General features: G+C 41.4%; 1 protein-coding gene across 3 annotated transcripts; it reads right to left on the reverse strand.

The window, feature by feature from the left end:
- Positions 1-19,606: 19,606 nt before the first annotated feature.
- On the reverse strand, positions 19,607-24,920 carry LOC147880807 (uncharacterized). 3 transcript variants are annotated; one of them, XM_087371106.1, is made up of 3 exons: positions 24,852-24,920; positions 20,396-23,539; positions 19,607-20,308 (listed from the first exon to the last, which is right to left on the reverse strand). In XM_087371106.1, exons 2-3 carry the CDS (start codon positions 23,351-23,353, stop codon positions 20,168-20,170), a joined length of 3,099 nt encoding a protein of 1,032 aa, XP_087227232.1. In that variant the 5' UTR covers positions 23,354-23,539; positions 24,852-24,920; the 3' UTR covers positions 19,607-20,167. The 3 variants fall into 3 exon arrangements, with proteins under 3 accessions (XP_087227232.1, XP_087227231.1, XP_087227230.1); XM_087371105.1 differs by lacking the exon at positions 24,852-24,920 and adding an exon at positions 24,436-24,804 and having other exon boundaries at positions 20,396-23,536; XM_087371104.1 differs by lacking the exon at positions 24,852-24,920 and adding an exon at positions 24,436-24,804.
- Positions 24,921-25,481: the final 561 nt, after the last annotated feature.

Below are 25,481 nucleotides of genomic sequence, written 5' to 3' on the forward strand. Positions count from 1 at the left end.
TGACATGGGTGCCATGTGGTGCTCTTACTCTCAACTTCTTATTCAAAGATGTTGAACAATTGCCATTTGTGCAACCAGCGCTACAAGATGCTAACAGTGTAGTCAGTTTTATAAAGAGCCATCAATACTTGCATGCAGTATTTAGAGATCACTTTGTGAAGCAACTAAGGCAATTTTGTCAAACTAGATTTGCCACTTCTTTTCTGGTTCTTGCTAGATTGTTGGAAGTGCGCCAAGCTTTAGTCGAGACTATTGTTGATAGATGATGGGCAAATTAGCTCACGAAAAAGATGCAGTATGCAGTACCAGGCAATAAATGTGTACATATTGTGCAATCATCAATATTGTAGAAAATGGTAGAAAGAATAAAAGGTGTGGAGCCATTTGTGATAGTGTTGAGGATGGTCAACACTGATGCCTTTGTTATGGGTAAAGTGTCTTGGAAGATGTCCAAAGCAATACGACAAGTTAAAGAATTCATGCGCTTTGCACCTAGGGAAAAGCAACAAGTGGTATATTTAGCCGATAAGAGATGGAAGCAAATGCACACCCCTTTGCATGGAGCCAGGTTTGCAATACATCCACAATATTAAATGCATGCTCAATCATAGAATCCAGAAGTCATAAGTAACTTTCGAGAGGTTTGTAATAAGAACTTGCTTTCAGGAGATCAAGGCAAATTGGCCTACCAACAACGAGTGAGGTTTATGAACCGTGAAGGCTCTTTTAAAGATCCTTGGAATCTTGATGCTATTAAAATGACGATCGCACCTACGCAGAAGGAATATGGTGGAGAGAATTTGGAGTTGCAACATGTTGCAACACGTGTGCTCTCTATTGCTGCATCATCGGGTGCATGTGAGCGAAATTGGAGTGCATACAATTTTATTCATTCTAAGAGACACAATTGTTTAAAGCCATCAAGAGCTGCAGATTTAGTCTTTTGCTTTGGGAATCTACGATTGTTAAAAAGGTTTAATGTTGGCACTAGGGCAGCAAGCGAAGCCGTTATAATGAGAATTGCTGGGCAACGATTGACTACAGAGATAATTGCCGAGGGTGCATTTTAGCGAAGAAGAAGATGAGCTTGAATCCCAAAAAAAGTGACTAGTATTGAGAGATGGGAAAAAGAAAGATTGATTTACATGCATTAGTGAATTCAATGCGTGAAAGTCATCTTCTTTGATCCTTTTTTAAAGAATCTCATCCAGTAGCTCCTTTTAAGCTCCAAACACCCTGCATCATTCATGGTTCGCTCAGAAAATTGATCGCCTTTACTTCCTGAATGAAATGATTAAAAATCATGGGAGAATCTTAGATGAGAGAGGAAGTGGCAAGATTTGAAAGAGAAGCCCCCAAAATAGAGAAAGAAGAAGGTAGGGTGAATCTCATTCAGAAATCTTGAAAGTTTTGAAAGAAAGAGAGTGAAATGGGAGGGAAATGTAGGTAGAGAAGAGAAGTGATGAGATTTTGCTATGAGAGTCCATCCCATGAGAGGGAGAAGAGAGAAAGAAGCCTCTTACTTAGAAGCAAGCAAGAAATTTGAAAAGAGGGCTAGAGCAAAGAAAATTTCAAAATGGTGCTCAAAAATGAAGGGGAAGGAAGAGGAATGAGAGAGAATGAAAGGAGTGTGGTAGTTGGGTACAAGGATTTGGCGTTAGGTCAATTGGTACAAGTTTTGTTAAGAAACTAGGTCTCTCACTTTGGTTACAATTAAAAAAAGTGATGGGAGAGTTGAGGCAACAATTGGGTGCTCCACATCATTGTTTGGGCCATTGAATAAACAAATAGAGAAGTGAGGCCACTTCTAATATTCTATTGCCCTCCACTAGCCAATCTTATATTGGGTTTTATTCACCTTTTTCTTCCATGTCACCAGCTTAAGGGATCCCTTACAGGTCCCTTTTTGAGTCTAATGTTTTTGTAATGCTGGATCAACATGGCACAAAGGATCCTTGTAAAGTCTAATAATAGTCCAAAAGACCATGCATCTAGGAATGAAAATTATTATTCATCATTGGATAGATATCCACATCTCGTGGCCAATAGGTGAGTGAGCTCCTAGGACCTCCAAGAAATTAAAGGCTTTTAGAGGAATTCTAAGAGTCACTGCATTTGTGAATGATGGAATCTTCCAAGATGATTTATGTTTATAATTCTAAGAGAGTGATTTGGAATCCTACATGGGGTGTCTATGTTTATACAGTCGTGATTTGGAATGAGAAATGCTTCTTCTATGTTTAGTCATGTGATTTGGAATGAGAAATGCTTCTTCTATGTTCAGAGAGACATGCAAGATATTTTCAAGATGTAGATCACTGATTTCATGAGTATCTTTCTAGACAACCTCAGTGTATTAGGAGCATGGGCCAATCATATGGAGCATCTATGGTTGTGTTTCCAACAATTCAAAGAAGTGTCCAACTTGAATCCTATGAAATGTGAGTTTGTGGTTGTAGCAGCCGCTTGTTGGGGCATGGTTTCTCGACAAATGGCATTGTGGTGGATCTTGACAAGGTGACAATGATCATGCAAGCTTCCATACCAATGATCCCAAAGAAGTGCCATATAGTTCTTGGTCCAGATTAGGCTGAATGGGTGGCACCTATATGGCAACTCCATTGAATATGTTGGCTCATGTTGGAAAGATGGAGGAATATGACAAGGCATATCACTAGCTCAATGTTTGATTCCATTGAATATGTTGGCTCATGTTGAAAAGATGGAGGACATATCACTAGCTCAATGTTTAATTGTCCAAGGTGCCAGTGTTGCTACCTCCAAATCAGAAAAATACCTTCCATGTGTTTGTAGAACCTCAGACCAGGTGATTGGTAGTTTCATATGCAAGAGGGTATTGCTGGATGGTATTGACCAGTGTATTATGCAAGCCATAGGCTCTCTATAGTAGATAAGAACTACTTGGTGATAGAAGGAGAATGCCTCGGAATGATTTTACTCAGTGAAGAAGTTCCACCACCACCTTCTAGATTGCCCATTTATATTTCATGTACATCACTTAGAATTACAATACTTGGTGTGTTAATAGAACCTTATTGGCCTTCTAGCATGCGTGATTCTCTTACTCCAGGAATTTGATTTGAAGTGGTTCATTGATTGAGGTCATAGCATGCAATCACAAACTTCTTATCTTACCTAAAGTCTGAAGAACTAGCCACTAGCATCAAAGACACGAACTTCTAGATGTGGAGATGTGCACATTGTTTCTAGTGGATCCTATTGTGAAAGGCCAAATGGAGTACTCCCAGGTAGCTTTTGGTCTTGGAATGATGAAATGTTTGACTTGTGATCTATACAAGAGATTAGCATTGTGGAGCCATGGATTCAAAGTGGTAATAATCTAGCTTTGTCATTGCAATCTTGAAAATGTGCTACTCCACTATGTTCTTCCACATGAGCAAGATGTAGTGCTAACTAAAGCGCATTACGAAGTTGCGAGTGAAAATTTTGCGAGATCCATTACTAAAAAAAAGGTGGTGCAACCTAGATTGTGGTGGTCGAAGCTACAACGATCTGTTGAGAGAGTTGTCCAAAGATGTGATGCCAAAGATTGGATCCAATATCAGAGTGGGATTGGATGCCATGCAACTGTTCTTGCCATGGAGCTGTTCTTGCCTTTAGAGCTCTTCCAAAAAAATGGGGCTTAGAATTAATGGGGCCATTGAAGCCAGCAACAACAACAAAGAACCAGAATTGATATGTCTAATCATAACAGATTATTGTACCAAGTGGGTAGAGGCCTGGGCATTGCAGGCGAATCACCATATACCACCACCACTGCCACCACTACTGCCATTGCCCCTCCTAACAAGGTTGGCTATTGCGGCTCGGCATTTCCTTGTACTTGAGCATAGGCTACTGCTAGATCATTAGTTGTGGGGGTTGGCCACTATATTTTCCCTAAACCACGCTGACCCCATCTATTATAATGGTAGCTGTGTTGAGGATAGAGTAAATTGTAATATCTAGATAGGGCATTAGAGGCAAACCCTAACCCTAACCATAAGGGGTTCTCATGTATATATTCATGTTTATGCTCAATACAACAAAGTGAACATGTAGATATATTGTGCTCTCTCTCTCTCTCTCTCTCTCTCTCTCTCTCTCTCTCTCTCCCAACTTTATCATTGTATCAAAGTCAATTGTGCACCCACTCCCTTCATGGGGACTTCATGAGTGTCAAGCCCTCCTTCTAGGAGGCATGCTCCATCTCCATTCTTTGCGAGGTCTTCATGAGAGAGTTTTGAGAGGGAGTGCAAGCCCTTGTTTTGTTAAGGTGTAAGCCCTCCATTTGAGGCATCTTCATCTCTCATCAAGCTCTCCATGTAGAGCTTGATTCACTCTTCGTTTTGCAACCCTAAAAGCTTTTGATTCCATCATTTAGAGCTTCCTCTATAGAGCTTCTATATCAATTTGAGTGATTCATCCTCATTCTATGTCTTGCAAGGTTCATGTTTGGTCTCTTTTAGGTGATGGCAGTCCCTCCTTTCAAAAAGAGAGAGAGAAAGAGGCTACTATAGCTTGCTACTTCACAATAAACAAAGGTGACTTACACCTAAGGTGCAAGTAAGCAAAGCAATAGCCCAACTCTACGGCTGCAAGGATGACTAACTTCCAAGATAATATCTACTCTTCTTGGAGAGAAGTACAAAGCTTCTGCATCCCAGCAAGGCTCTAGGCAAAGACATCTCTCGACCAAGCGACTCAGACCCATAGCAAGCACAACTTCAAAGTCTTCAATACAAGACAACAAGCAACTTCAAAGGCTCTCAGCTTGGCCGATTCATAGTAGATGCCATCTACAAGAGCTCTTAGCAAAATGGCTCCTCCACAACATCGACCTCATTGCGACTCCAGTGCCCAGCACCTCAAGAATGCTGACTTCATCAAGAACGACTGTACAAAACCATTAGCATTAGGAAAAAAGGGAGGTCATTTTGGGGCCTTTTTGTCAAAAGCAAGAGATCAAGGAGGCTCAAAGCACACTAAATAAGACATGAGAGGGAGATAGAAAATGTTTATCTCAATTCAACAATACATGATAGGCCTCTTATATAGAGAGTGCCCTTGGAATAGTCAACATTTGTGGGATCCTCTGATCCACATCTCTCCTTGTGGATATCAATCCATATCTCCACATCATGTAGTCCACATCCTAGGGTGGCTACTTTAATTCTTTCCTATACCATACCTTAGCCTCTAATATGTGTTCATGGCACCATATCTCAACACCTCCCCTTGGTGCCATGATCCTTTGGCTACTGCAAGGTGGTCAGATGTGAGTTACAAATCCATCACCTCCCCTTAGTGCATACCTTGCTACATAAGGTGGTCAAGTGTGGCTTTTACATGTCAATACCTCCCCTGAGTGCTTACATGGCTACTTACAGGTGGTCAGGTTTGATTTATAAAACATATGGGCTGAAGGTGGAAAGGATGTTGCTTCTCAATGCTTGATGTCGATGGCATTATCTTCTTTGCTTGATGCAACTTGAAGCATGATGCTTTGTTCTACCATGTGCCTTGATGCTTTATGTGTGTATGATTGATAACGAAGAAGAAATTGAATAGGAGTTCAAGAAGATGGCTATGGATGTCAAGCCAACACACAGATAATATTGTCCTCCCAAAGCTCTTTTGACTAAATGAGCTTGAAGAGTCATTTTGTAACACAAAACATGGTGTATTCTATAGCCATAAGACTCTTCTACCTACCAAAAAAGTAACTTTATGTGTGGAACTATGTGAGGCCTTATTTAAAATGTACTTGTAGTAATATTAGCATACAATGCCCAAATAGCATCATGTGGTTCGATCATCTAGTGTGGTTTATTCTCAATCATATCTGCCAATTCATGCATGGAAGCACGCTAGCAGTGAAAATGTATTCTTTCAGTAGATGGTGTTCTTCCTTTCTATTGCTTTTAGTAAAACGATCTTGTTATCGATACTTTGTCAAAAGAGTCGAGACCTTGGTAAATGAACCTGAGACAGATCTTTCCAAGGATTAACTAGAGAAGGGATCAATTTCTTGATTAGGTCATGTAATCCTAAGAGATCAAGGACCATGGATGATAGACATCCCATAAATATAAGCCTAGTAATACCCTTGCACATGGAGGAAGAAGGGGTGGAGCCCCAAGAAGAGGGATATAGACCACCCATCAATAGGGGAAGATGATAGATATCAGTGGACTTTGCTGGATGAGATTATGGAAAGAGACATGCTACCATTGATTTTTTTCTAGTTAGATAATTCATTGTAGATACTTGAAGAAATAGTGGTACATAATTCAATATGGATGAAGGCAGTAGGACTTCCAAAAATTTTTATTTGATTGAGAATGTTGATCCTACTAAGAAAGTTTTGTTTAAATGATGGATAGGTTCATAGACTTATCACTGTCTCTAATATGGTATAAAGTTTTTGAGTACTACAAGGGAGAATAACTATATTCACACAATATACATGTCCTTTTTCATAATCCCTTACTAGAGGGATGTATTTTGAAAGACTTCTTCTACCAATCATGTGTTGCTTGTAATGTTGATGTTGATGTTGATTAGTAACTTTTTGATGATATTTTGTTCAATTGGAAATTCCACAAAAACTTGTGGGAAATGGAATACTCTCCTAAGGATAACTTTTTGTAACAATGCTAAATCACTATATGTTGTTACTACTATTATTGGAAATTCATCAATAGTAAATGGAATCATGTAGTTACTTGCAATGTTGGTTTAATTAACTATGAACCTCTAAGACAAGAACTTGGTAAGGGACTTAACCATATCCCTCTTAGAAAACCCTGTGTACAAAGTGCTAGTAAAGCAATTGAACTTGCATGGGGGGAACTCTATTAGATAATTGGTTTCCCTCCATCTATTTCTCAAAATATGTTTAGAAATTTTTATGTTTTATTTGATTTTTATATCTTATAGAAAGATGCCAGCACACAGAAGGATTATGAAAGATATATGGAATGACATAGGCTTTTGGGATAATTTAAGAAATCTCAAAAATGTTTTTTTAATACATCATATTGATCAAGCCGGATATAATATTGCATTTGTCTATAAAAAAATTGCCTATGATTTGGCAAAAGAGAGGTTAGGAAGTAATGACTTCAAAATGGAAAATAGTTGTAGCTCAAACATTGAGATCAATGTAGAGAAATTATGTGATCCTCTATCTATTACTTCAAAATTTTATAAACTACCTTTTTTAATTGAACTTTCAAAGCACATAACGACACATTGAGGTGAATCATTAATGCCTCTTATTGTCTTTATTATGAAAGTGGACTCATCAATTCATGTATACTGAAAACTTGTATTAAGAAACTTAAGAAAAAATGTTTACATACACAAAATGAACTCTTTCTCAAAGGAGGAGTTAAGGTAATATGTTGGTGGGGGATTGAGTCTTTATATGATTTCATTATTAATCTTTGAGACAATATATTTAGTATATATATGGTAGACATTGCTCATTACTATGAATGTATTCCACTTGATGGAATGGAAGCACTCATTAACATGATAAGAGAGGTGGCTAGAATGGCCTTTAAGGATACTGGATACACTTAAATTTCATTTTAGAAGTGGCCTTCGACACCATGTATTGGAGACTAGACACATTCATGTGAGAAGCCATTTTTCTTTGACTTTGATATAGCCATCAAGCATAATTCATGGTTGATTTCTAACATCTACATACAATTCAATGGTATGGCATGGAGATAGGTTAAAGGAATTCTTATGGGTCTATCTTGCTCATCAATTTGGTGCAATCTATTGGCTATGCTTTTCTTGTTGGTGTCCCCTCCGTAGAGGAATGACTCTCTTTGTTATTTGCCAAGGAGGTGTATATGGTGGAGCCACCAAGTTTTGAGGATTTGAGTCACCCTACATTTTTGTGCAAGTTGGGCAAATCCTTTGAATGGCTTGAAGTACGTGCCCAAATCATGGTTGGACAAAATTTGGGGATGTCTTGTCACCATTGGATTCCTCATTTTCATGCAGATCACTTCATTTATCGAAGAAGACATAGAATGGGGTTCTGCCAATAGCACCACTTATGTGGATGACTTGATCATTAGGGGTGATAGTAATGGTGATATTGATGAGTTCAAGATGCTTTTCAAGAAGAAGTTTGAGGTGAAGGATGTAGGTGAGTGACAACATTTCCTTAGGATTGAGGTTGTGAGAGGAGATGGGATTTGGCTATTATAGGGGCAATATGGTTTTGACATGCTATCCAAATATGGCATGAGAACATACAAAGCAATCTTTATGCCATTGAAGCAAAATGTGAAGCTTAGTGCTGAAATGAGGCAATTTTTGGAGGACCCTAGTATGTATGGGTGGATAGTAGGGAATCATATGTACATGATGATCACTTGGATAGATTTGTGAGATATACTATGGGCTTAGTGGGTGAGCTTATGCATGGCCCAAGGAAGCCACTTTTGGATGCTACTAGACAAATATTAAGGTAGGTTGGGTTAGCATTATATATACAAGGTTAATTGATGCTAACTTGGTTGATATCAAATCAAAAATGAGAAATACGAGTGGATTTATGTTTTCACTTGACAGTGTCATAGTTACATGGAGCAGCAAGAAGCACCCACCATTTCATTAAAGCATAAGTACAGAGATGCTTCTATGATAGCATCTACGGTGGTGTGGTTACACTAGTTCTTGGATGACATTGATGAGAGGCACATGATAGAGTCGTTATACAAAGTGAAAATGTTATTAGCATATTGTTAGCATAGAATCTAGCCTTCACATTAGGTGCGCTATCACTTTTGAGAGAAAACATTTGGGAAGAAGATATTAATTTGGTATATGTCAGTACATAGAATCATGTTGAGATCTTCATAAAGGCCTTGTGTGCAGAGAATCTTTGTATGTTCTGAAGTATGCTTGGAGTGCAAGACATGGTGTGAGCATCAAGGGGGGTGTTGTCAAGTCAAGCTCAACATGTGTATACCAGTGGCCCACCTAATTGATGATCTTGCACTTACATCAATAGCATGGTTGGTAGAAATCATGATCAAAATATCATCAGTGTCTTCTATTGTGAGTGACAACTAGTATAACTAGTCTCCAACTAGTTTGATGCTTTTATGTAAAATGGGCAAGCTTTGCTTGTTATTTTGTGATTTTGAGTTAAAATTTTTTTTCTACATGCAAAAATTACTCAAACATGGAATTTAGATCACCCTAATTGGACACTAGGGTGAGTTCCTATGCAAATTTTAAACTTCATAGCATGTGACCATTTTATGTCCAAAAAGTGGCTATCTAGGTGCCCATTTTATGACACAGAGCATACTTGCACAACCATGGGAACACCCCTAACATTTCCACCCAAAAAAACTTTGCACAGCTGGTGGACATGTTGGGCACACATTTTGAGACAATCTCCCAAAAACTTGTTCAAGTTCTTGGTATGGCTTGTAGTCATGCCCATATGTAAAATAGCCCTAAACTAGGTCATACCCATTGAAAGGGACCACACAATTGGTGGTACTTCATGTAGCCATCGAACCTTTTACAATGCACTATTTTTGACAGCATATGCAGCCCAAGCTATTGCATTATGCCACACTTTAATCCCCATCCTTCCCTTCCCTGCCTTGAGCCTATGTAAGAAGGGCTTGATACCCCCTACCCTCCCTCTCACAATTTCAAGAAAAGACTCCCCCATTTCACCTTGGTGAAGGGAAGGTGAGTGCCCCCTCCAAGAGGTGTCCTAAAACTTTCTCCTCCCCTTCAAGGGGTATCCTAAAGATTTCTCTAGCCTATGTAAATAGACTTAAGGGGGATGTCTGCCATTTAGAGGTGGTGCACATGCTGAAGAGAAGGGTGCCAGCCTATTTTTAGTACATTCATCGTAGCATGAATTCAAATCATTGGTATGTGTAGTGTTGAGGATTGGCCATTGTGGTTGGGACCGTCTAAACTTGATGAACCTTAAATCATGTAGGTATGGTATTCAGCTTCTTTGCCTACGATAAGACTTGAGAAGTATTTCTACTTCCTATTTTGCCTTTATTGGAGGATATTCTACATGTGCATGATCAAAAGAATCAGTCAAGTCCTTGGGAGTACATTCTTTTTCATTTGGGGTCCTACAAATTTGAAGGCCACATGTCTTGGGCTTGGGGGCTTGGGATCTAGCACTATAGTAGGTAAATGGTACTAGGTTGCTAGATACTATAGCCTCATGGGTGGAAACATCACTCTGGGATGAAAGCCTACCTAGTGAGTGTGTGCATGAACGGGCACAGTAGCATTGGTTGCATGGGTTGGGGCTATAATTACTAGATATTGGTCTTCACCTTTTAACACGCTACACAATTATGGTAAAATGACATCCACCTATAATAACAATTGGCAATATTGTGGTTGGGCATGTAGCCACAGTAGCCAAACCACAAGGCATCTATACAATTATGATGGGGGCATTTGGATGCTATATGGAATCACTTGTAATAAGAGCACCACACTTCATCCTTCTATGGCTCAAAGTTTGCTACTTGTTTCTCTTGTACTTAAAAGAGTGGCATTTTCTTGGTTAGGCAAATGTGTGCCTCTTAGCCAAATAGACATCTACTTTTTGGGAACTCAATAATAGAGAGATTGATAACGTGGAAAAAATTCAACCATTTCTTCACACCCCCCTCACCATGCTTGGTTTCTCCTCTACATATATACAATTTTCCTCCTTCATGGAAATAGAGGTTCCCTTATGGTGTGTCTTGACTTTGAGGAGTCTATTGTGTGACGTGCCACCTAGGAAGCTTTCAATGTAACTTGCCATTAAGGAACCTTGCTATGGAACTTGTCCTTGTGCCCTCTATAGTTCTCAAATGTCATGCTCAAGTCCAATGTTCACTTTTCTAAGGAGTGGAATCTTGGTGGTGACCTCTCTTTGGGTTTGGCCAAAGGGGCTCTCATGTCATCTCCCTCAACTCCCCAAGTCCTTTATATTTCTCTCTCCCCAAAGGATAGAAAACAAGTGTAAATTTCCATCTAGTCATTACATAATAGAGCCTTGTGAGCAGCATTGTTGCCATCATACCCATCAAAAGCTAGGCTCATTATTCAATATAGGTGAGCTTGCCCTTAAAGGATGACCAAATTCAAGAAGTCACCATCTATGGGGGAGCTATTTTTGTTCTCCAACTGAGTTCCATTGATATCACCCAGGCCTTTGTGGAGTAGAGCCCTATCTTCCTTGTTCCACATTTTGTGTTTCTCATATCATTTTACCATGGCTTCATAGTTGATTACATGGATTCAACGCACCATATGCCATGCTTCCAATGACTCTTCAGTTCCTTGGCCTTTTGGTGGAGTATCGCTCCATCTTATCATCTATTGGAGGGTGTTTTGGTGTGGTGCTATAGTGTCCCCACCATGGCCTCAATACAAGCAGATGATAGGGTTCCTCAAATCAAGGTAATACAAATAATAGCAAATTTCCCAAAGTCCAAATCTTTCTTGAGACTTTGGATGAGAGCTCTTTCCATCAAGGCGTTGAGATTTCAAGATTTCCAATGTAGTGCCTTTGATGCAAATGAATGGGGCACCTTGCAAGAGCCTACCTTGCAGTATAGGTTGAGCTATTGCCTAGCTATTGCATCATTCAAAATGGTAATGGGAGAGTTGTGAAAACAAATCACCTCACACAAATGGGCAATAGCTGAGACATAGACTCCATGGGTTTAGCCTTTCAAGGAGAATTGGACTTTGGTGGATTTAAAAAATTCAAGAACAAGATATGAAGAATCATAAACACTAAGCATGACATTGACAACAAGCAAGTATGAGGCCTCACCAATTCCCTTAGCTCAAAAGGAGTAGGCAAAGGAGAGCCCCGATAGGTATTGACTATAGATGAGGTTTTCTTCCATCTCCTGGTGGACCCTATTATTTTGAAAGCTCCTAAAGGCTCCCAACCGGCTCAAGAGTCTACCCTAGGCTTAGGATTGTGGGAGGTGCCCCTTCCCAAGCCTTTGCCCACATCCCTACCATGAGATCCCTTGCCCCCCCACCCCCACCTTCTTCCACCCACCCCCCCCCCCCCACTCCTCATCTTCTCCTCCATTGGCTCATCCTTCTCCCCCTCTGCCACTCTTTTCTACTACCTATGCAACAAATCTAGTGATCACCCTTACCACTTGCCCCCCACCCTCCCCTTCACCGACCATCTTCTCTAGAATCTCTTGAGGGTCTAAGTGCATCTGGCCTCTATCATCTCTGCATTGCAACTGCATCCTTGCTCAGCGAGAGTCGATGGCCTAGAAGATTTTTCTACTCATTCTCTCTCCTTTCTAGACCCAACATGCGGAGCGCAGGTTGAACTCAACCTTGCAAATCTCTAGTGGTCAATCCATACACTCTCATCTCGTAGCCACTGAGAGGGCAAGATGCTTTATGAAATCTAAATCCCATCTCAATGCTCTCTCTTGATCCTGGAGAGAGTGTCATTGCTATAGTGCCTGTGTTTGAAGCTCTTCAATACTCCTTTAGATCACATCTTCCACTTAATTGGACCCAACTCCTTGGATGAGTCTCTCTGGCTAATACTACCAGATAGCTACTTTGGCTTGTTGCACATGCTCCTCTTGTAACAAAGCATAAAAAATGTAAACCCCCTTTTGTGGGAGTCTGATTTAATATCGTCTTCTTTGCCAAAATACATGTTGCGTTGCCCAATCCCCAAGCTAAAATCCTGTACACCATCATGTTGGTAGGGTTACCCTTCCTTTTTCTTTCGATGATAGAGGTTCTATATTATCTCTTATGCTCCTAAGTGTTGGGCGTCATAGGGATGCAGCTCTCAATCCACTAGGAGGAGGAGCTACTAGACTTAGAGGTTGTAGATAAGACATCACTTTTTGTGGTGGTCTCACGATAGTGAGACTGGAGGGAGTTTGAGGAGCCATTGAGTTGTACTATTTGGCATCGAAGGCTACAATTCACAGATAGAGTCAATCATCTTCCTCACAGTGTGACTAAGAAGGTTCAAGAGAACCTATACTTGAGGGCGATGGATCCCACCATGGTAGGTAGTGTTAGGTGAACATTGACAGTTCAATGAAATAGTAGATTTCCCTTGTGCTAGATAAGTGTACAATGCAAACTTTTGCATTGGAGCTTGGCCAAACTCTCACTTGTAAGCAGCCCTCATTGCCAACCAAGTCCCCCTGGCTACAAACTAGTACATAGCCTCATGTTGGCGTTTTCATAGGGAATGCAGGGGAAATCTCAAGCACTTGGTGTACAACTTCTTGTGGGCTAGATTAGATGGTAGAAGGAACACTAGAGCCAAAGTTTCCCAGTAGATGGTGATCTTGTACTAGGAATAGGGAGGACTTGACACTATAGTCCTAGAGATGTGGGTCTCAATTTGGGCTCAGAACACTAGGAGCACTTGCTCAATGAAAGCTTCTCAGGAACGCACCTCGCATAGGAGGTTAGTAAGTCTCATTGATGGATCTTATTAGAGGACCCCTCACAAGGAAGAGCTCACCCCTAATGAGGAGAATTCATAGAGTTTGACACGATTTGTTGAAGGGACATATTTGGGCCATCCCTTGGTAGCGTGAATTTTTTGAGTGCCAACCCCTCCTCTAGCATATGGAGGTCTAAGATCAAGAGGGCTTCATGTTAGAGCAGCAGATGTACATTGGTTGGGCCCAATGGGATAGTGGCTTTGCTAGATCCTTTAGAGCATGGAGCCATCTCCGCACCAAGATAGAGGAACAAGTGTGATTCCTCTCTCATTTGAGGCGGCAAGTATGCAAATGTTAGAAATAGACTCCATCACACCTAAGCCTTGGAGGGATAGTTTGCATATAGGCTCATTTCCCCTGCAGCAGATAGTGTGGACAATTCTCTAAGACAAGGGTTCCCATGAGGATTCAACTTTTGCATCAAGCCCTAGGATCCTTTTGCTCCAGAATTTATAGAGTGGGCCTCGGACGCCTTCTTCGGCCACATAAAGATGGAGACCCAAAGTACAATGGGCCTTTGGAATCACTTGAGTGGCAAATCATGCTAGTGGGTTGCTTGAACAAGGACTATACCATCAACCCCATGCTAGTCACTACGTGTCACGATAGGTCACCCTCGCATATTTGGTTGTAGGAGGGTTCGCCCCTTTGTGAGGAGAAGTGGCATCCAAGAGTGAGATTTGGTCCTTCAAGAGTAGGACACTCGAACAGGTGTGTTGAGGTTCCTTCTTATACTTGATAGGTATTGGCCATTGTGTCTTAGCTGCTGCAAGCATTTGCCTACACTCCCTTGAGAGAACAACACTAGATCGAGCAATAGGTACCCCAAGAGGGCATCTCCAAATTTTGGTCCTATTTGTGGATATGATCTTGCATTATCATTGGAGCTATCTCGCAGCACAGAAATATGGCGAGAGCCCTCCTAATCGCATCCAGGACACAAAGTATTCCACCAAACTTCACTTGGGTTATTGCATCAAGGCTAATGGAGGGGGATCACTCGTTCTCCATTGACCCTATCATAGTAGCTTACAAGATCCAGGGACAAAAATGTCATCTAGATCTAGGTAAAGGATGTGACTCCTTCCTAGTAGTGTCTTTTTTCTTCACCAGAGGATAGTATATGTGAGATGATGTCTTACATTTGGGTTGTCCCTTGTAGCTTGGTGATGTGAGGCCACTAGGTCCCCCCAGTAGCCACCCTCATTGCCATTTGGCAAGATATTATCTACACCCTACGTGCCATATAATAGCAAAGGGACATCAGGGTCTCGAAATATTGTTGAGAAGTGGACATGTTTGTTCAATTCTTGGCTTGCATGTGTCTAATATATATTTATTGAGCATGGCATTCATGGATGGAAAGTCTTCCACCCTAGTTGTTGGCCCTTGTTTTAGAAATTCCATAGACAATAAGATGAGTTCTCTGAAAATAGATTAGTTGACAGCTAATTTTTCTCCTTTTGTTTTCTTCCATGATTAGCACAACTCCAATGGATAATTTATATGGTTGATTTTTTAAGCATTAATAGAAACATACTTTCCTTGGAAAAACAAACTTGACAAGCATTCATGTTTAGCACTTGTCACAAATACCAATGATTGAAAAGGGTTGATCCCAATCAAATGGACATGGGGTCAAGGTTCCTCCCAATAGGGTCCCCTATCATGTGTGTCATAGTGGCATGGCTGGCTATTCAAAAGAGATGTCCTTCCCAAGAAGAAAGCATACACGTAATAGGATCTATGACTTCTCAACCACATCACTGAACATATTTATTCATAGCATTATTGTGCCAATAATACTTACCAAGGTTTGTGTATTTATAGTCCATGCATGTGTAGAACTTCTCGATGCAATTCTTGTTTCTTCCAACCACATAACATGAAGCCCATGTCAATCTATTCATCATCATAATTGTAATAAGAAACCTTACTCTATCGTAAAGGAAAGAACTTGCAATTTTCCTTTCTTAATGAAATTTATGAATGTTCTACTGTTTCTTCCAACCACATAGCATGAAGCCCATGTCAATTAAATCATTCATCATGATTCAACTAGCATTCCTTACCCTTTCATAGGCAAGAACTCTCAATTTAGTTGATTACAATTATGAAAGAAACCCATAAAAGCATATGAACCCAAATCATTGCACTTGGCATAAGATATCTAGGACCCAAATGAGCAAGCCCACTTTGAAAGGCGTTTATTCACTTGCCAACGAAACATGAACTTAGAGCCGTTGATATCAATCAACACATCATTGAAGATGATTACCATCGTTCCAATTGAAACACCAAGATTTCAAATGAACTTGAAACATATTATCCCGCCATCAATACCATGATTTGGGCAATCCAAATATGAAGCAACACAAGGTCCAAAACTTCTAGATGATTAGCTATAACTCAATGAACTTCCAACATGCAAATAGTGTAAAATTGCATGAAAAACAATAGGGAAATTTACTAATTCTTTATTGGAGGTTTGAAGAGTTTAAGGCTAATCTTCCTACCCTGTTATTTTCCTAATTCACAACTTTTAATTCATATTTTTAATTTTAGAAAATACCATTGAACTTAGAGTCACTTACCCAACTATGGGTGGCCTGATTGTGGGCTTAGCAAAGTGGGCTTGAGTGTCACCAATTAAAACTTGACGAAGAAGGTCCCCACTTAGAGCCTAACTAAGAGGTGAGGCACTAAGCCCCCTTGTCCCCCATCGACATTCTTAAACAATATCTTTGGCTTAATGGTTGTGGATGTTTCAAAAACCTTCAAAAGAGCATTGCTAAAGTGTTTTTGCAATTATAACATAGGCTAGTTTTTGTGAAGAATTGATGGATATTTGAGTCTATTAATTTATGTTATTGATGGTTGCTTTTTTAAGCTTATTGAGATGTGACCTATTCTTTCTCTTTGTGGGTATGCTTCCCCCTAAATAGAATGAAATGTGGCTATCTCTTTAAGTAAGAATGCCTTGCATCTAACTTCTTCAATTTGTGTGTCATTTTTCGTGATTGGCCATTATGAATATTATTACAAATAGGTATGTCAAAGAGCTCTTTCCTTTTGATCCTTTAGCCTTTATCTTGTTGGCATATGATCTGTGTGGGCTTCCTTCTTAAACACTTTGGTTTGTCTCAAATTTGGTTTTGGTTTATGATTGGTGGGGACTATATGTACAAAGTGCTTTGTAGTTGGGGTTCCTTAACAAGTATTTGACTATGGTTGATACTTTATTTGTGAATGCTTTTTTGAATGTCAATGTTAATGGCAATGTGGTGGGCCACTTTGATCTAGAAACTATATCATTAAAGATTTTTGGAGGATGAAGTGGTAACCAAATGTAGAAACGGAAGATTAAAGGTGTTTCTCTTCCAATGAAAATAGAGTGTTTCTCCTTGTATTGAGCATTGCAAACACACATTTTGGTCCTCACTAGGGAGACTATGGGAAGATGGTGACCCTTTTTCCTTGCGTAGAAAGACAATAGGGCCTTGGTTGGTTTTTGCATTATAGTCCCAAAGTGCTGTGAAAAGACTAAATGGTCAATGTGGATAGGATTGGTAATATTATTGGTCAATGTTGACGGGATTTGTAGTGTTAATGTGTTGGTTAGGTGAGCCTTTATTAAAACACACAACATTAGGTATGTAAAAGTATAACTACAGCTCCACGACCCCTTCCCTAATGAGCCCCTCCCCTTTCATTCTTTATGTTGCCCACACTACACTTTTACATGTCTCCTCTCTACCAAATGCATTAGCCTTCACTCTCTTTTATTTTATCTTTTTCAAAGCTACTTAATATTATTGTATATAAAGGATTATAGTGGTTTTATCACTTCATCAATGGTCCCAAAGCCTCCCAAAAGACTAGATGGTTAATGGAGATTGGGTCAGTAGTTTTAATGAAGCATTGGGTACTCATCAAATAGCTCTTTATTAAACATATAAGATAGAGTATTAAATGTATAACAAGGGGCTTAGTTTTAATGAAGGGTTGGGTTCTCATCAAATGGCCCTTTATTAAACACATAAGATAGAGTATTAAATGTATAAGGCTTCACTTTCCCCTCCATAATTAATGGCTCCCCTTGTTATAAAAATTTTATCACCTTTGCCCCATCCACCTCTCCCCTTCGTCTTTTACTCCTCTCTCGTCCCTAATCTTCCTTCACCTGAAACCCCTGTTTTCCTCTCTCCTCTTCCCTTTTATGACATATTGAAGGATTTCATTGTACTATCTTTTGTTTGAGCTATTTCATATTATCTCATACAGGGAAACATAGTGGTTTTGCTACCTTTATAACATAAAATATGGGATATTATGGCATAACATAGAGAGATCTGATAAAATGTATGAGAAGGTAGATGTAAAAACACAACTTCATAGGGAACAAGAAAATTAGATAATGGGGCCTATAGGCTTGTGGTATTTCAAGCAAGTTTTTTTTTTGTAAAACAACGTGCAAAGAGAGAAAGATGGAGTGAGAGAGAGAGAGAGAGAGAGAGAGAGAGAGAGAGTTTATTAATATCAACAAAAGATCGAAGGGTCTATGAGACTTTAAAAAACCAATTACAATCAAAGCTAAGAGGTGGGGCCAATAAAAACGGGCACCCCAAAATTGGTGTCTGAGACAAGACTATATAAATACATCGCACTGTGGCTACGAGATAGAGAACTTGGCAATAGCCCTTGGTTGTTGATCGTTCCATCAGCTATCCATTGAGGTGATTGGACCTGTGTGCGCTATCTATGGGACTAACTCCACTGATCAGTTGAGCGTGGACAAGATAATCTCGTCTAAAAATGGCTTTTGATCTTGTGAGGGTTGGCAATAACGAAGACAATCAATGATGGATCGATACCATCTAGACTAATCCCTCCCTCCTCTGTAGCTTCCTAGAGGAAGCTCATCATCTAGCAAGTGCCTCTGTCACTCACGTCATCAAATGCCTCCCCATCTTAAAGAATAGGGAGTAGATACCTAAGTCCTTCCCTCCTCTGTAGCTTCCTAGAGGAAGCTCATCATCTAGCAAGTGCCTTTGTCACTCGCGTCATCAAATGCCTCCCCACCTTAAAGAATAGGGAGTGTATACCTAATTCCTCCCAAGATCAAGTCTATCTGCGTGCACTTTTGGCTCATCGTTATGCCTAGTCCCTTGTCGACCTCAACTTAATGGCACCAAAGGAAAAGTCTGTGAGCGTCCTTTGACTGGGCTAATGATTCCTCATGTGCTTTGCTCCAAGCTCATAACAGATAATCTCCATGCTTTTGTGCCTTGAGAAGGAAAATTTCCACACGTTTGATCAAGGTGTGTTGAAATCTCTTTAGAGTGGGCCAAAAATGTTGTTGAAAAGATAGTGATGCCGTCAACGAATCTCATTACAGTACATAGGGAATCCAAATACAAAATGATTCTTCTCCTACATATTGCATAGAGAGTGCAAGCCTTCTCTCAGGTGGGATGTCCTCTGCTTGCCTTCTCTCAACTTCTAGCCTATGTGAAGGTAGCCAAACCTATTCGATCGAGATCCTCAATGCATGTGGGAGATGAATCTAGGTATAGCCAGACGGCCCGTAAGCAATGATCTCTGTAAACAAAAAGCTCAATCAGTGTTTTGAGAGAGAGAGAGAGAGAGAGCGAGCTAAATACTTTGCAACGAGAAAGCTAAAACTAGTGAGAGAAGAGACTAGAATTCACAACCAAATAGGATGGACACATCAAAGTTTTCCATGGACATTAAAAGTCTACTCTTATCATGGAAGTTTAGAAGCTAACATTGAGCCACACACCAAGCAAATCATTTCACCTATTAAGGCTTTTTTCCCTTGGTACAGCTTTATTAATAAACTTCTTTCACTTGCTCCCAACCCTATAAATGTTTATTCAACTACAAGATCAAAGGTGAAACCCAAGAATGCAATTCACCAAGATATGACACGTACCTTCTTTACAATTTCAATAGTCCAAGGCTTTATTCCATGGATGAGCTATCATTAATTACAATAGCTCTATCAAAGCGTATGACAGCATTGTAGGCCACACACTCTTTGCACCTCCACCTTGAGAATAGAAAGTTCAAAGTTGCTCATTGGATATTTTGTATACATTCAATACTGCAAGAGACATCTTAAGTTCATATCATTTGTAATCTGAAAGCAATCACTATCGTGCTAAACAAGGACCTTCAAATGACCTCTTATTTTACAACCATAAACAAAGGATATCAATTGTGGCTATGATAACCTTTTCCAAGAGAGGCAAGATGAGGCATGTACATTGATCGAAACAACTAAGACGGATGTCCATGCGGATGGCTTTGGCTCTCAGAACATCTCATCATGTAATCCTAAGAAGTTAGAAACTTAGTGATTCCCTCGTGATTAAATGGAACTCTCTTGGATTCAATGGTGATGTTTTCAAAGCTGCACAGGTCAACATGCTCTGTGCAAGCCTTGGTTTACTTTGAGAAGTGCACAGCACAGGAGGACCTCCATAGAGTTCTTCGAAAGAATACAATGCAACATCGCCACATCTGTACTGACATGCTTCGTGTATAACGAGCCTCGGAAGGTGGAGATGGGCACGCAAAAGTCTTTATCTCTGCGTGATCTGTTGGTGCAAAATGGCCACGGCCGTGGCGAAGGCCTGCAGGGGTGAGAATCGCGCATGGAAGCTGAGAGAGAAAAACCCCGCTTGAACGATTTCCAAGCCAAGAACCTTCTTCCGCCGGGTGCCCTGTTTCAGCCATGCCAACAGCATCAATGAGTATGCGAGTAACAAGGAAAGCTCAAAGCGCGATTTATTCATTGAAAAAGGTGAGACCTGCGTGAAGAGCTTCAAGGGGTTGCCGGAAGAAATCCAATTGATGCGGTCATGGCTAGTTAGCGCCACCTTTTCTGGGAACCCATGTACCGTAAGGTTTTCTGATCGGACAACACACAGCCCACACCCTTCATCCCACCCTCCACAGTCACACTTACCCCCCGATCGCCACCGCTCAACAAGTGGTGTTGGTGGCTGCCCATGAACACCAGCTGGTAGAATCACATTCACTTCTACTTTCACTTTTGCTCTTCCATCCTTCCTCTTCAACTTCTTGTTGGAAACAGAAGTTACATTTTCACCTTGTACAAAGCTCTGCCTACGGATGCAACCCACTCCATTCGTACTTGCTGGCTTTTGCCGAACAGATGCTGAAAGCCCTTCACAGTTTCTATTGTCTTCAAGCGTTTTATCACAGCCATTGCCCTCCTTGCTTTTACGTACTCTATCCGTTGCTTGGACTTGAACCGCTGGTTCCAACTCGCTGTTATTGTCCATGTTCTTCTCCAGGAACTTGAAACCCCATCCGTTGCTTGAGCCTTTCTCAAGAAACTTCAGACCCCAACCTTCTATTTCAAGATTTCCATTTCTCTTTCCATCCGACTTTTCCTCTTCCACGGAGGTACTTATCACTAAGGCGGCAAGCTCCACATGAGATATTGGCATTTGCTTATCTTTGGAGTTTTTCATATCACTACTGTCTTTAGGCTTACTGGGATCTGATTTATGCAAGTCGGAGCTGCTATTCCCCTGGCTCAGACAGGCCAAATTGATCAAGTTTTTAGACTTGGCTCTCTGATGAAGGTGCCGTGAATGGGCATCGGATAAGACTGAGGCATTTGAGAGAGATTCTACACCCCCATGTACAGCCTTTGGACTTGTAATGGGTGCAGGTTGATGAGGTATGCAATCAACTCTGCTGCTTTTAGTCTCTCCCAAATGTTCGACCCTATCGTCAAACAGAACAAACTCTGTTTCTTTTGTACATTTATTGCCAGAACATTTGGCATCAAGGTGTCGAACATTTGAAACTTTCATTTTCCCAACAACATCTGAACCCAGCTTTTCCTTCTTTCCCCAATCTCTCCATCCACCTTTCACCTTCCCATTGTCCCTCTTGGAATGGAATGTGTACATCCAATCCCAATTCTCTTTGCTGGATTGCTGCTCTGATCTATAGGCCCTTGCAAAATATACCTCATCCGAGTCATTCACAAAAAATGTGTAACACGGTGAGCCGCCTTGTTCCACAAATCTGAAGTAGCCATGCAGAGGAGTGGATGGATATCTATTGTTCACAGCTGCAGAGTGCCTGGATTTCAAGCCTACAGATGGAAAGGGCTTTACATGACCTGCAGTCTCAGTACCAGGCGAGCCTACAGTTGGCAAGAGGGTTTGATCTGAACATGAACTCTTTTCCACTAATCTGCGATCCTTCGCTGTGCTGTGCGCCCTTGGTGCACCCTGTGCCAAGGCCCCACCTAATTTCAATTGGTTTGTTCTAAGCTCTGTCAACTCACAAGGAACTCGTGCAGAGCTGTTCAAAAATTCGTCACGAGATGAGGCAGCAGGCCGAGGCTCTGCATAAACATTATGTGATCTCCAGTCACTTGTCTTTCTAGGCGAACTTAACACAGTGATACCTCCTTGAGAAGAGAACTTTGAGGACATGGTACATGCAGGACTAATTGCTGAAACATTTGCATCAAAATTGCGAAGCACAGAAGCATCTTGCAGGACCTCATTGTCTTTGGCCTGAAATTTAATCCCATTGATCGCATCAAATTGTTCACATTCCCCACTCCCAGTCAGAACCTTGCTTTTAAGTAGCTCAGAGTTTATGTCCTTTAATGACTTCCTATAGAGGGTTCGTGTTCCAGTGTTTCCCACTTCCCCGGTTGAAGACCGTGGGTAAGGTTTTGGATACCCCACATCAGTATGCTGATAATCAGCATCGATCGGCCATGTTATATGTGAAGGCGTGCTTTCCACAAGAGGGTTGGTGCACTCTAAATCCTCAGTTTCGAGAGTTGCATCGTAAGGATGCTCAGAGTAATATTCCTGTGAGTAAGCGCTTGCCCAAGAAAGCTCAGAGGAACCAGAATCACTTGCCCAACCTTCATCTGAACACTCCAGTGAAGCATAAGCCTGGCCAGTTATGGGAACTGAACAATCCTTTTCAGAATCTGCACCAGCATCAAGCTCGGTGCCGTCTAATTCAACAGATTCGGCAGCTCCCAAGGCCCCACAGTCTCGGAAAAACCCTGAACGCTCAGAATCACTGTCTTGTCTGTCCTGATGTGATCCAACCGTCCCACACATGCTCTGCCATACACCTTCATCTCGGACAATCTGTCTCTCGAGAAACTTCGAGTTGATCCCTCCCCTCGATTGTTTCCTAGACCTGTCTGTGGGGCTCTGATGTTTGTTCTGCTCGGGCTTCCTATCAGTATCATCAGGTTTCTCCATATAAAAGGACCAGTGGGCGGCATTGGATTGTAACGAACAAAAATTAGAAAATTGACCTGATAGAACTGAATTGGACGGCAGCAGATCCCTTTTAGCAAAAGGGCTTGTGTCACTCTTCCCGGAAAATGAAGACGATTCACGGGTTGACAAAGAGGAGGATGATTCGCTCGCTGATGGTGACTGGCAACCTTCCCTGCTGAGACTTAACATGTGAGGATCGTTTGACACCGTCTCACTGCGTGTGTTCAGAGCCCATTCTCTTTCGTGAGAAGGCCACTGACCCTCCCAGAAACTTTCTATCCCAACATAACTCCTCTTTTCAAGGTCCCCATTGCTATGGAAAAACCAGTCGATGTCACCAGTAACAAATCTTCTACTGGACTGTTCCATTTTTTCCTTTAATCTGGCATGTTTGGACCTCAACGAGGGCTTAGGCTCATCGAAAGCACCCTCCTCTTCCGTTCTGAACGTCTCCTTCATGTTTTCCATTTTGCTCGTTTTGGGTGCATTTAGAGGTCAGTAGCTACTTTTCCCAGTTCTAGCCAAGTCCATTCACAGAAACTTTCTAAGAATTTCATACATAGAGGGAGTGCAGGAAGTATCTGTTGACAAGTCCTACCACGTACTGAAAACGCTTTTAATTGCCGTAGATATCACGTTCGATAGCAGGCCCTGCTGCAAGCAACATCAATCCAAACAGGTCAGTAAAGAGCTCCCAGCAGCCTATGTGTACAAATTTTTGAGCAAAAAGGCTCCAACTCCATCACCATTCTTGAATCCTTAACAAATTCACGGGTAAAACACAAATTCTTGAAGAAACGTCTATTAAGAACTTGACTATCGAAATACGAAATCCATTGCTAACTCCATATTTGAAGCACAAAGCTTTACTGTTTAACTCGGATGACACATCTTAACAGCAATGAAACTCGACGAGAGCAGATTAATCTTCGGCTTCGCAATCTTTAAGCGATTATGGCAATATAAGAGCTACGGCAGATGCGGTAATTCTTATAAGATAGGGAGCCTCAGCAGTGCGCCGTGCATTGCGTCTTTTGTGACTGGAAAATGTGATGATTGTCACACCACTAAGCTAAAACCCGCTACTCTGCTTGGACGAACATCATACTGGCCGATTGCGCGAGAATCAGTTGCATCATCGTTCAGACTGTCCGAAAAAATGCTCGACAAGGTTCGACGCCATCACAATAACGATTCCGAATTCTTGTGCTTCGACTGGAAGCATGGCAATAAGACCTTGAATTCTCGCCCTTGTGAACAAAATAATATTTAGATATTCTCGGTTCATTCCGACTACGTGTTACGGATTGGGAAGCAAAGCTTTCATAAGCAGGTCGTCGAGCATAACGTTCTTCCATCCAAATTTTTGCCATGTATTCCAGGAGAACATGCTTGCATTCTTATTTTCTTGATCGCTATGAAATTATTGACGCAATGCAGTGCTGCTTCAAAAAGAAGCTGTCGAACCGCAGGTCGCTTATGGAACTGTATGTTGTGTAATGCAAAGCAAAAACCCACTCTCAAAAGGAAGAAAAACAGAAGAAACTTACCACAATCGTAATTAGAAGAACCCAAAAGCTGCGCTCGGATATCCGAATACAGAGCGAGGAAGCTACGGAACGGTCTCATGAAACGGTATAGGAATGGAGAACTTCCAGGGGGATCGGGTCTGAGGCTTGAGAGGCAGAACGGATGTCCGGAAAGCGAATGCAAAGGCAAGGCGGAACGGACGGCAAAACAAAATGTCGTGCAATTATAGGGGAAGGGAAGGGGTCCCAACTTGGGAGGTGGAGACAGAGAGGGGGAGGGGGGGGGGGGGTGCGCGGAGGAAGGAGATGCAGGAGCTAAGAGGTGAAGTATGCAAGAAGGCAATATGATCGTTGCAGGCGATGGAGAGAGACGCTACAAGGGAAAGAGAGCAACTTTCCCTTGCTTGGGAGAAAGGAGGGGAGGGGAGGGGAGGTACCTTGGCAGAGCAGGAGCAGAGGCCGGCGACCAGTCCAAAGATGCGAAGTTGAAGGTGGAACAATGTGTTTGTGGGGGCGGGGTGTGTGTGTGTGGGGCTGATTGATTGATGCTGATATGCGTGGATGTTGTGGATGAGTGAATCATGCAAATGTTAGAACTGGGCGCTTGATTGTTTCAGTTGGAACTTGGAACTTGAAAGTTGAAGCTGAAAGAGCTACTTCTGCTAAAACTCCCTCTCTTCTGTCTACTCCTATCCAGCCCTCATCAATTCTTTAAGTAGCTAGCTGCTCCACTACTTACTTGCTGCTTAATCGTGCACGACCTTTAACTCCCCCCGCCCACTCATTCTCTCTTCAACCTTCTCCTTAACGCCCTATTCAAGCCGTCCAGCTTGTAAACTTATCAATCAATCCGCATGCCATGTTAACGTCGCACAATCCCAATCGCCGTGCAAATACTTGTTGTGCGATTCCTTCATCCAGATTTTTCTATCCGATCGGTTCGCCTGCTTGCTCCAACAATCGAATCGAGCATCCGAGCTAAGTTCGATTCTCCACCACCGCGATGCCGTCACTGGTGGGCGAAAATGTCCCAATTCGGACCTGGACCCGTCACCCCAGGCCAAGAC

This window comes from Dipteris shenzhenensis, chromosome 32 (genome assembly GCF_047967505.1).
Source record: "Dipteris shenzhenensis isolate YYH24624 ecotype China chromosome 32, Dip_SZ_1.0, whole genome shotgun sequence".
NCBI lineage: Eukaryota > Viridiplantae > Streptophyta > Polypodiopsida > Gleicheniales > Dipteridaceae > Dipteris > Dipteris shenzhenensis.

Coding starts and splice junctions, on each gene's coding strand:
- LOC147880807 (XM_087371106.1), bottom strand. CDS start 23,353: ATGGAAAACATGAAGGAGACGTTCAGAACGGAAGAGGAGGGTGCTTTC. Junction 20,309..20,395: donor CCTTGAAGCTCTTCACGCAG/GTCTCACCTTTT, acceptor TGGCTGAAACAG/GGCACCCGGCGGAAGAAGGT.